This window comes from Sinohyriopsis cumingii, unplaced genomic scaffold (assembly GCF_028554795.1).
Source record: "Sinohyriopsis cumingii isolate HCF-2022 unplaced genomic scaffold, ASM2855479v2 utg002078l, whole genome shotgun sequence".
Lineage (NCBI taxonomy): Eukaryota > Metazoa > Mollusca > Bivalvia > Unionida > Unionidae > Sinohyriopsis > Sinohyriopsis cumingii.
The window spans coordinates 771,304-784,693 of record NW_028316125.1 but is presented as its reverse complement, the minus strand read 5'-3'; the positions used below and the strand labels follow the sequence as shown (position 1 = coordinate 784,693).

The 13,390-nt window shown below is 33.7% G+C and overlaps 1 protein-coding gene across 3 annotated transcripts in view; it reads left to right on the top strand.

Moving 5' to 3' along the window:
* LOC149771180 (uncharacterized) overlaps window positions 1–13,390 on the top strand; it is an 87,247-nt gene that overhangs the window by 22,591 nt on the left and 51,266 nt on the right. For 2 of the 3 annotated variants that reach the window (XM_089948776.1, XM_089948774.1), the window contains exons 4-6: window positions 5,302–5,370; window positions 9,936–10,074; window positions 11,748–11,878. In XM_089948776.1, the coding sequence (XP_089804902.1) occupies window positions 5,302–5,370; window positions 9,936–10,074; window positions 11,748–11,878 (339 nt within the window). The remainder of the gene's footprint in view (window positions 1–5,301; window positions 5,371–9,935; window positions 10,075–11,747; window positions 11,879–13,390) is intronic. The other variant, XM_089948777.1, reaches the window with a different exon arrangement.

Here is a 13,390-nt window from a genome sequence, read left to right as displayed (position 1 = left end):
CATGCACATGCTTTATCTAGTCTCAAGTACATGTTTTATTTGGTCTTCAGTACATGTTTTATCTAGCCCTCAGTACATGTTTTATCTAGTCTCCAGTGCATGTTTTATCTAGTATCCAGTACATATTTTATCTGGTCTCCAGTACATATTTTATCTAGTCTCCAGCATTTTGACCTGATCTTGATCATTCTCCAGAAGTTTTGTTCATGAGGCAATATCTAATGCATTTTATACAGTATAGTAAATAATGTTGTATGAGACAGTATTTCTGATACATGCTTCTACTGATAATTGTTTGAATTTTTGGGTTTAAACATGGGTGAATTTGATCTTTTTCCTTTACATATAACATTCAAATATACACCATTGTGATTATTGTTTGTTTCTTTGGGGGTTTTCTTCTTAGTAGATTTTTAAGTAATTTGTTCAATCACCAGCATTTTCAAACATATGTATTTAGTTCATATTTATTTATGTAGGGTGACAGTGAGCATCCTTGACTCAGATCTGTAGAAAAGCCAGACATATATGTGAAGTACAATTTTTCATAGTGAATGTCCTTGAATACATAAACTTGTGCATATGTGTGCCTTCTTACATAATTTAGTGACTTTCACCGACTGAAAAGGAAGGCAGCAACAAGACCGAATTCATATAGGTCGTCAATTACTTCTCAGTTAAGGTAAGCAGAAGCACAGTCTCGCACAGTGTTCTTGCAGTATAAATGCACATTGAATAGCGAGCACTTGAATTTATTGCCTCACTGTGTGTGTAAAATTAATTGCATATTGAAATTGTTTTTAGCCTTTTCCTGTTATCTTTGAGCTAGATTTAGTAGCACTGTGCAGTCAAATAGTCAAGGAATGGTTATGAGTCTGGTTTCACCAAGATTAGGTAGTCTTCGCACAATCCTCTAGTTGCACTGGTCAGTGTAGCCATGCTGTGTCCAGCACAGCACAGGACATTATAAATACAAATTATGCTAAGGGTCAACTTAGTATCATGGAAGTAACATTAATCTATATCTTGCATTTGTTTTTAGTATAAACAGTTATACAATGGGTTGTCATTAATCTGATAAACTGAGTTGATTTTTTTAAACAGAATTTATAGTTGTGTTTATGATATTATATATATGATATATGCATTTTTCTTCATGTAAAAAGTAAATCCAAATTCGTCAACTGTCATTTCGATGTAAAATAGACCAGTTTGTCCTTTTCTTTAATGGAGGAAGCCATTTTGTTATGCGATACTTTTTGGGTTGATGTGCCACATTTTTAAAAATATGTTTAGATAGAAAATTTACATTTTAAGGATATTTGTTTGGTATACATTTTATTGCAGGCCTGTAACATATTTATATTGGTTTATTTTTATATCTGTAATTTTGTCTCTTGACACATTTTATTTCGGATAAGAAGAGTTAGTCCTCATCAAGAGTTTGTATGCTGCTTCTGATCTTTAGCTGCAGTGAACATGATTGTATTGAGGGATTGAATGTAATGAGAAATGTTAGTGGCATGTGCACACAGGAGTTGCAACTTCATATTTTGTCTATTGAGAATAAGTTCATGAAAAGTCAAATTCTTCAAGGAAGAGTGCCTCAAAGATTTTAGATGGCATGTAGGTACATGCCTTGAAACACATTAAAATACTTTATGTCACGTGAGTGTAGGGGGCAGATCCAATATATTTTACAGTATGGCCATGCATCTGTCATGTGAGCTTACAGTATGGCCATGCATCTGTCATGTGAGCTTACAGTATGGCCATGCATCTGTCATGTGAGCTTACAGTATGGCCATGCATCTGTCATGTGAGTGTACAGTATGGCCATGCATCTGTCATGTGAGCGTACAGTATGGCCATGCATCTGTCATGTGAGCTTACAGTATGGCCATGCATCTGTCATGTGAGCTTACAGTATGGCCATGCATTTGTCGTATGAGCTTACAGTATGGCATGGTTTAATTTGATAGTAAATGTATCCTTTGTCACAAATTTCTGCACAAATTTCATAGTTTAATGACCTGCAGCAAGGTCACTGGAGCACTGTTGGTATGACTCTAGATCTTAAATTATGTAACAGAAAAAACCCAACAATTCAAGTAAAATCAACAAACAGCAAGCAATTTATTGCTCTACAATACGGTGTGAAAACTCAAGAGGCACCTATAATATTGTAAATTAAATCCCAAAAATATAGACTGTTCCAAATGAATTCCAGTAGTCTTGAATGTCCTGATGTAACACCATGATGTAATCTAGAATGTTTTGAATAAGTTCAAAATAATCCTAAGTAGTTTGTAAAAAACTGAAAGTGAATGAGCACTAGTAATTCCAAAGAATGTTTTAAATAAATAATTCCTCTCAAATTATATCTGAGCACAATTTCAACTATCATCAAAGTGTAATCCAACTTACTGATTTAATATAAGAATTAATTATTTGTTTATCAAATCCCTATTTATATACATTTTCACTTGACCTACATGTGAATAATTCCAATGGAAATGTCCAGCCTAATGTAAACATAAATAGACAGATGTTAGCTATATAAACATTGTGTTTTCTTTATATGAAGTGAACTTACAGTCATGGAAAAAAGCTAGGTGTACAATTAAATATAAAATATAATTTGGTATAGGGATGCAGTTTGTGATGGGAGTTCTTTCAAAACATTCTTAAATCATACTTATTTGTGTACTGTCAGCTGTGCTCCTGCATTTAGTGTAGTTTTAATGTCTGTTTGAAATGGATAAGGAATTCATACAGTTTTCATTAGTTTACAACAGAAAAACAATGTTTTTTTTCTGTTGCTATTTTTATTAGTTCACTCTTTACCTGATGCACATAACCATTTAAAGTAGAGTTTGGAAGTAGAATTGTGGATAAGAAATGTAAGACATCAATGTACATTAGTAGCAGTACAAGTGGTCTGTTACTTGTCCATATGGTCTATTGCTTATACTTAATACAAGTGATCTGTTACTTGTCCATATGGTCTATTGCTTATACTTAATACAAGTGATATGTTACTTGTCCATATGGTCTATTGCTTATACTTAATACAAGTGATCTGTTCCTTGTAGGTTTGGTCTATTACTTATAACTTAATACAAGTGATCAGTTCCTTGTAGGTTTGGTCTATTACTTGTACTTAATACAAGTGATCTATTACTTACACATTTGGTCTGTTGCTTGTATTTAATACAAGTCATCAGTTACTTGCACATTTTGTCTATTGCTTATACTTAATACAAGTGATCTGTTCATTTTAGGTTTGGTCTGTTGCTTATAACTTAATACAAGTGATCAGTTACATATACATTTGGTCTATTGCTTACACTTAATACAAGAGATGTATATACTTTTTATACAGGAAGATGTACTATATATACTCTACTCAAATTTGAGTCAAGGTACAAACTGCATAAACCCTGATCTGCCATTGAATAATGCAACAAGAGATCTGGTTTGTTAGGAGCAAGCAATAGAAGAAACTGCTCAGACCATGATCTGCTGGTAGATTATGTGGCAGCAAATCAAGGTCTATGTTGATTCCAGCTGGACATGTAAGAGAGTATATATGGCAAGTCAACACAGGCTATGAAAACAATATACCATTTGAAAATGTTTGGGCCAATCAAGAAAATTTGATGGTCTGGGGACCTTATAGTTTTGCATTTTGAACAAAACAAATACTGTTTAAGCTGGCTATATAGGAGGCTCATTCAAAACTGAATTGTCTATATCTTTTACAATTTTGTTTCATATTGATCAAGACCAATACATGGATTAACTCTTCTGTTGTAATACAAATCATTTAGTAAATGAGTAATTTTTAACATGACTTCACTATGATTTGTTTTTAAACCATGCTGTGTTATATCAAAGTTTTATTATGTAATATGTTGTGTCAAATGGTATAAAATCAGTATGGTAAAATGTAACATCTGTATTACTGTATTACATATACAGCTTGTAACATTGTGCTGTAAAGAAACAATTGTCTTCAGTGTTGCTGGTTTATTTACACTGACTCCAGAGAGACAGGTAACTACTTTAACAGCAGTCTTTTCAAGTTGTCCTGTGTTTTTTGTCAAGGTTATGTTAACCCATATGTATTTGTGAAAACTGGAACTCATTCTGAGATGATTGATTTAATCATCAGAAAATAGTAGAATTTCTTGCAGATATAGAAAAATATACAAGGTTGGAGTCAGGACCTTGCTGGAGCCAGTGCTTTACATCCTTTCACATCTCTCTTCTTACTGACTTTTATCATTATTAAAAAATTTTACCCAGAAAACTTTGAATTTTTTTTGTAATTTTGCCAGCACATAACACTGCAGTAGCAGTGAAGGCAAATTAGTTTTCATTGGTCTGTTTGTAGATTTGAATTCAATGATGACAACTGTCTTTTCATAGCAACAAAATAAAAGTATTTACAATGGACTTTTTTAAAAGACACTTTTGTTATTGTATTTGCAAGAGTTTATGGGAAATATTAATCATTCTGGAATACATTTATATGAAATTTAGTATAGATAAGTTATTATGGTCTTTTGCACAGTAGCAGTCTTGTTATCAGTTGATGTGAAATATGTAGTGCATTATAGATTGCAGATCTGAATATTGTGGTGATAAATCTCCCCACCCCCACTTGAAAACCAGAGTTAGAATTCTTTGAAAATATGAGGATTTAATAAAGATGTGAAGGTTGGATTTGAAAATATACATGCTTTTCATGCATTTGCTTGATTTTTTGCATAAATTTCTTTGGAAATGAATGTGAATAACACACTCTAGAATGTACCTTGGTATAGTCAATTTACACAGGTTACCTGTTTAGTATTGTTTGTATTCCGATGTACTTAATGGTTAACACTTGTTTGGTCATAAAACAATATTTTAAAAATGAGTACATGCTAATATTAGAAATGTGCAATCATTCAGAATTGTTATTTACATCAGTATATACTTTGGGATGATTAGCTTGCATATCCAATATTGAGTTGGTAGAGTAGAATCCAATTTCTGGACTCAGTTCTTACAATTTAAGCTACCCTCTCCATACAGTATGGAAATCAGACTACAAGACTGCAGTTTAGGACATATGATACATATAATTAATAGTGGATGTAGTGAAATACTTCGCATATAACTTAGACAACAAGCTACAAGATGCAGCAGGTTTTTATTCAGATCTATCTACTGTATATGTATATCATACTGTATGACATTCTAAATAACATTATTCTAGTATCAATAAGGTATGCTTTGTTTTTAATACAGCACTGGTCGTATACTGGTTCTTAAAAAGAAAGCTAAACATAAAGGCAGTCATTGGCGATCAAAAGCTGGGTAAGAGTTATCTGCTCCTGACCCTAGACTACCCTAGATTTAGTATCCTGTCTAGACTTTCCTATATTTAGTTCCCTAGTGACTAACATGTGCTTATATGCCATAGGGTAAAAGTAGTTTCCCTTATTTTTTGCTGTATCCATCCTCTCTTTTAAAGATGTAACCAAATCAAACGTTCCTTCTTTTACAAATACATAACAGTTTGACTCATCTAAGTGATACACCCCATCATTGTACATATGTTGCCTGCATTAATTTTGTTTGTAGTAAATAAATGAATACCTAGTAACACAAAAACCTTAGCTTTAGTTATTAGCATGTAATTAGCGGTAGATGTAGTGAAATACTTCACACTCATAGCTTAGATACTGTGCCACAAGCACTCCTTGCTCAAAATAATTTCATCATCATGATCATCACAATTACAATCATTATTATTATTATTATTATTATTATTATTATTTTTATTTTTATTTTTATGCAAAATATTGGGATATTGTGAGACCCGCCATCTGTCCTTTTATCCATTACTTGAATCTGTCTAAACCACTGAGTGGAAATTCACCAAAACCTTTTTTGCTGTACAATTTTACATATCTTTGTAATCTTACCTGGTTGATCTGTCATTACACATCATATGTTTAGATAATAATAGAATTACATAGTTTCCGGACACGTGCATTAGCTAACACCTGATATACTATGTGTGTGTTTACGTAAACTGTAACAGTTATTGATTTTGCACATGTTTACAAGCTGTAAAGTAAATGAAGCCATTTGCATGTGTAGAGTTTGAAGCATTATTTTTAAGACTGTAAAACCGCTTAAAATATAGACAATGAAATTTGGTTACCATATTTGTATACATTATGCAGAAAACCTGATTTAGATTTTCTGGTCCTTACTAAAATTTCTTCAATTCTGACTTTTTTAAACACGTTGTTCTCATGTTTAAACAAAAAGCACTTTAGATAGGCAGTGAAATTTGACTGGCATATCTTTAGGTAGACATTGAAATTTGTCAGGCATATTTTTAGGTAGACAGTGAAATTTGACAGGCATATCTTTAGGTCGATAGTGAAATTTGACTGGCATAATGGTATTTATCTGTTAGTGACCTGAATAGATTTTCATGCCATTCTAGCGATTTTTAAACATGTTTTTGCTTTGTTTGACTTTATTTTTTTATACAAAAGCCTTTTTTGTGCATGATTAAGCAGTTATAGCAGTATTTCTAATTTATCTACATTGTACAAGCTTTTGGACTTTTTGGTCTGAATGTATGTAGTGAGGGTGGGGCATATATCTGTTTTAAACACAAATCTAGTTTCATGGGTTGAATGCATTTCAAATTTGACAGAAAGCTTTCTGGGTTGAATGCATTTCAAATTTTACAGAAAGCATTCAGGGTTGAATGCATTTCAAATTTGACATAAATCATTCTGGGTTGAATGCATTTCAAATTTGACAGAAAGCATTCTAGGTTGAATGCATTTCAAATTTGACAGAAAGCATTCTGGGTTGAATGCATGTCAAATTTCACAAAGCATTCTGGGTTGAATGCATTTCAAATTTGACAGAAAGCATTCTGGGTTGAATGCATTTCAAATTTGACAGAAAGCATTCTAGGTTGAATGCATTTCAAATTTGACAAAGCATTCTGGGTTGAATGCATTTCAAATTTGACAGAAAGCATTCTGGGTTGAATGCATTTCAGATTTGTACAAATGATGCTGATCTGCCACTCTTACTAAAATATAGAGGAGGCCCCAAGTGGCTGAGTGGTCTAAAGCGCTCACCAATATGGATCACTGCCATTTCACCTCTGTCTGTGTGGGTTTGAGTCTCAGGCTCTACTGATGTGGATACATGAAAAAGCTTGCCAGCAGCTTCTAATGGTTCTGTGGTTCTTTCCGGGTTGTTGTTGTTGTTGTAGGGTTTAATGCCGTTTTTCAGCACACAATAGGCTATACATGGCAGCCAGTATTAATGGTGGAGGAAGAACCGGGAAAATCCCCGGAAAGAACCACTGACCCATGAGAAGCTACTGGCAAGCTTTCTCACATACCCACATTGGTTGAATCCGAGACTCGAACCCACACAGACATAGGTGAGATGGCAGTGATCCGTAATGGAGAGCGCTTTAGACCACTCGACCACTCTGGGCCCCTTGTCCTAAATGGAACCTTGACCAGAGCACATACTCTACTAGTGTCCACTGACAGAGGATCACATTCATGTCAAGTGTATCAACTTCCATCCTGTGGGGCAGAAAGTTTTCAATTTGAACTTAATTGGGAAGCTTCATAATGATGTACAACCAGAGAAATTTGGGGCCTTTTTGAGGAAAAGTTGTCTATATAACAAAGTTTAAGCCAATATTATTATTTTTTTCTTTCCACTTTTGTCATTTATTTTATATATTGTTTTCTGAGTTGTACTATCTTTTTTATTTGCATCTTTTATCATCTTGTACTGCTTATTTACGTTTATTTGGAAGGGTTTATCTTAAGTTTATCTTGCAAATTCTCTATCTGTTGTTAGAACCTACCTTTTTATATGAACCCTTTAGCCAGCATAGGGCTGATGTGCCATTAAACCCGATACATACATACATACATACATACATACATACATACATACATATAGACAGACAAACATGCATGCAAACATACACACATACATGCATGCATACATACACACAAACATAACATACATACATACATACATACATACATACATACATACATACATACATACATACATACATACAGAAAAACATGCAAATTCTCTATCTGTTGTTAGAACCTACCTTTTCATATGAACCCTTTAGCCAGCATAGGGCTGATGTGCCATTAAACCCGATACATACATACATACATACATACATACATACATACATACATACATACATACATACATACACACATACATATAGACAGACACAATAAAGACATACCCGACATTAGCATCAAAATGACCAACAGCAGATCATAGATCTTATTGATGGAAATAATGATGTTTGACCAATCAGAAAGAACCAAACATTCTTACCTGTGTTAAAATTCACAATCATTATGTAAAAAATGTTTACACATACATTAATAATCAGTGAACAAACCTTTTATCTGGATGTGTTATTGTTTATGTTAATTTTTTTTACATTATACTTAAATCTATACTTGTCATTTTAATATTTGTGGGATGTTTAGATTTTTTAAAATTATTTTTAAATTTGCTCTCATTTGTATTATGTTGAACTGCCTGGAAATATGTTTAAATACTATTTGTACAAATTTTTAAAGGTATAGTAATTATTTTAATACAGATGAGACAGCATGGTACAATATGTGTCCATCTTGCATTCTTGATACACATAACATGAGGTAGCATTACAATATGACTACATTATGGTATTGTTAATACATATAACAAGGGTAGCACCTCACTATGGGTACAGATGTCATTTTTAATACATATAACATTGGGTATCACTACAATATGGATACAAATGTCATTTTTAATACACATAATATGGGTTATCACTACAATATGGGTAAAATAACATTTATAATACATATGAAAATGGATAGCACTACAATATGGGTAGATATGACATTTTAATAACATTTATAGCACTACAGTATGGGTATATGTGACATTTTTAATACATGTAACATGGGGTAGCACTACAGTATGACTACATATGGTATTTTTAATATGTGTAACGGTATCACTACAGTATGGGTGCATGTGACATTTTTATTACATTTGACATGGGTAGCACTACAACATGACTACATATGACATTTTTAAGTCAGTTCTGTTTCAAGAAGACACTGTTTATAGAAAAACTTTCTATGTGGAAATTATTATTGCATGATTTTACACCAATAGCTCCTTGTAAAGTTTGTCATTGGAACTTTTTGTCAACCCAGACATGGACATAAAAATCATTATTTCTCGCTAACCCAGACTTGAACAAAGAAATCTATAGTTTTCAAAATATACAGCTAAGTTTTATAATTGAGACCTATTTTAAATTAAGTAAGTACAAGTGTAAAGAGTTTCTGTTTCGTAGGGAATTCAAATTTTTTAAAACTTTCATATATCTTCAATATATTTATCAATAAAGAATTATTAAAGAGATATTTTTCAAGATTATCTAGTTTTAATTAAATAATTGATACTACTATCAGTTACAGAAATTATTATTATGATTTATACATATTTTAACATCAGCTGCCCAATGAAATCTATTGCAAAACTCATACAGTGATTCCCAATGTAAAAGATCACCCCATCAGCAATAAAGTGATGATAGTGACAGAATGGTAAAACTACACTACCTTGGTGCTGTGTATAATGGCCTCACATCAGGGAGTGATCTCCCTTTTAGAGGGGCTTGATGATAGGGGGATCACTGTATATGTGTTATTATAATCATAATCTGATTCATATAATGGATCATAATAAGTTTGACAAATTTTCTTCCATACTTTATATTAGATTTTTTTGTAGTCTTACATCTACATGTTATATAATTGTCATTTGTTTTCTGACAGAACTAGTTACAACAGCAGAGCTGGAAACATCACACCAACACAGATGAATTATGTTTCCCCCAACAAAGAGCAAAAGAGCCCCAACTATCACGTCAAGATGCCCTTCAAGCATGCTGTCAACAAACCAGATATGAGACCAGTAAGTAACTATCTGTCTCTCTATCAAGCTTGGCATGTTACACAGATGGCTTATTTGTACCTCAACAAGGAGTTTAAAAGCCCCTAATCTCATATAATGATGCCCTTCAAACATGTCAACAAATCTGATATGGCAACAGTAAGTACATTAAAACCTGTCTAATCGTTCATAGTTGTATAATGATCACCTGACTTCAACAGCCTTTTTAATTTCTTCCAATCAAATTCCTATACTGAAGACATGTATGTAATGGTCACCTGCCTTCTGTGGTCAGCATCCATGTGTTTTCTAACCAGATAATGGTTTCTCACTGCTTAAAGTGGTCACTGGAGCATATTGAAAATGACTGCTCTATGCTTGCAAATTAAACACTTCACCTGATACCTGGTTGCAATTCAGCCCCCTCCACTTCCTTCCTGCCACTAATGACTGCTCTACGCATGCAAATTAAACTTTTGTTTAATGAGGAAGGCATTGTATAGATAAAGATATAGCATAAATTGATGTGTTAAACTTTTCATGTCGACCTGCTTGTTCTCACTGCAGTCTATTTTATAAAGATATAGCATAAATTGATGTGTTAAACATTTCATGTCTACCTGCTTGTTCTCACTGCAATCCATTCACACTATTTTTAAAACTCGACAGTGCTGATCTGTCAGCTTTGAAGGTGAGACAATTTTGTTATTGGATGAAGCAGTCCATTTGTTGGATGGTGGGAAAAGTAGTTTTGTTGTCAGGGCAGACATATTTTTTCTATTGTGACAAGTATAATTTTGATATATGTATCTTTATCTTGATAAGATAAGCAACTGGTTAATCCATATATTGTTTGAAGTGTGAATGGCTATTTCTTAGCCTAATTTTACATTAAATTGGTCCCACAGTGTCAGGTCAGTCATCTTTTTCACAATGATATTCAAGCTGTCAATTAGTATTGAAACAATAAGTGAAATAAAGGTGAATGAGGCATTTCACTTATAAGTGAAGTATATTTTCTCTTGTAAATGAAATTTGTCATTCACTTAATACACTTGTACATGAAATAAGAGCAAAGTCTTGCTAAATCAACTGAATTTGGTATTTTTAACAAAACTCCCTCCTCCCTCCCCACACCAGTAGGAAAATGTGTCCTTGTATAAATGTAGGTCATCAAATGGAATGAAATGGCTACCAATAGTTTGGGTCTTATAAATGTCTCTTAACACTTTAATCTGCCACTTTGAATCACCACATTTGAAACAGCTTGTTCAATATCAAAGCATTATCTGAAATAAAACAAAAACTATAAACATAATTTATTCCCCAAGTGATAAATACAACTTTTTATTCTTTCAAGCTTACATTTGGGTAGAATCCATCATCAGTTAGGTACCTACAAGTGAATTTGAAAGCAAGTTTTGACTCAAGGGTAGTTTTCATTCAACATCTGATGTCCTTGATGAATGGGGTACTACAAATTAATAATCACTGATTCAGTTAATGCAACAGCCTAAGAGTTGTCCTATTCTAATTAGATAATTAATGGAAATAAAGTAGTTGTTTTGATTAAATGCATTGCTGAAGCTGTGATGGACTCAAGTATTTGTTTCTATCAGCCACATCATATCATGGAAATATGATTAAATATGTATCGTACCGATGATGCAATTAACAGCTCTCATCTTTTGTAGGATGGTGTCACAAGCCCATCACAGGAACTGAAGGAGAGGACAGCCCTAGCTACATACCATATCAACAGGATTCTCTCCCTTGATGATCAGCCAGATGTGAAAAGAAAACATGGGAGGCTGCAGAAAGCAAAGTAAGAGTCATAAATGCTACAGTGTCATGTAAATTTAAATTTTTGTTTGGATATTGTTTGCACCTTTCACTCAAGTTCCAGTGCCAACTTGTGGACCTTTACATTGAGAAACATTATTGGCATGTGCACCTTTTCACTGACAAGATCAATGGCATCCAGTTAAGCATTACACTGACAATGTCAGCCTGTGAACTGTTATACAGATAATGTCAACATTTTGAACCATTAGGCTGACAGTGTCAACATTTTGAACCATTAGGCTGACAGTGTCAACATTTTGGACCATTAGGCTGACAGTGTCAATCTTTTGAACCGTAAGGCTGACAGTGTCAACATTTTGAACCATTAGCATAGCTGCCAACCCTCATGAATTTGGTGTGAATTTCACGACTTTTTCAGCGATTCACGAATTCACGCCGTAAGACAAAAATTCACGAATTTTCCGATCCTCAGTTATTTTAAATCTTTAATAAAATAACCGATTTCCCGTTAAGCGCTAGTCATGATATTCGCAGTTGCCGAAACGGTCTGGTACCGCTGGTCACGATATTAGTAGATCTACAGCCGATTAGTACAGTTGGCCCGGTCGCAAGCATTTTAGCCTATTTTAATCTATATGTATAAGAGTAGTTTTACAAATGCTTTTGAGAGAAACTGGAGCCTAACCAGAAATTTGCTCCGCGCATGCGTCAAAACACTGATTCGAGTTACCGTTCAGCATCGCATGTAAGATATTGAAAATGTCTTCACCGCAAAGGAAAAAGAAATGTATTACTCAAAAAGTGAAGTTTAATTTGGAATATATCAAAAATTGGCCGTGCATTCTGCCATTAAACATTGATATTCATTCATGCTTTTTGCACTCAGTGTGCCATCGCAGAGACGATGTGAGGAAGAATGTCGGTTGCAAAAAACACGTAGAAGTTGGGAAAATTAAGAATTCGCATATTTCAGCTCTGGAATATTTTAAACCATTGGTGGAAGACCCGCAGGCTACCAACGCTTAAGCATTATTTGTGAGTTTTCTTGTGTCGAACACAATCTACCTTTATCAGCTGGAGACCATGCTAAACATTTGTTCTGACATATATAGTATTATTCACGAATTCGTGTCCAAATTCACGACTTTTTATCCCTATTTTCACTAATTATGAACCTGGAAGGTTGGCAGCTATGCATTAGGCTGACAGTATCAACATTTTGAACCATTAGGCTGACAGTGTCAATCTTTTGAACCATAAGGCTGACAGTGTCAATCTTTTGAACCATAAGGCTGACAGAGTCAATCTTTTGAACCATTAGGCTGACAGTGTCAACATTTTGAACCATTAGGCTGACAATGTCAACATTTTGAACCATTAGGCTGACAGTGTCAACATTTTGAACCATTAGGCTGACAATGTCAACATTTTGAACCATTAGGCTGACATTATCAGCTTCTGAACCTTACACTAACAGTGTCAGCTGGTGAACCTTTATACTGACAATGATAATGCCAGGCAGTGAACCTTT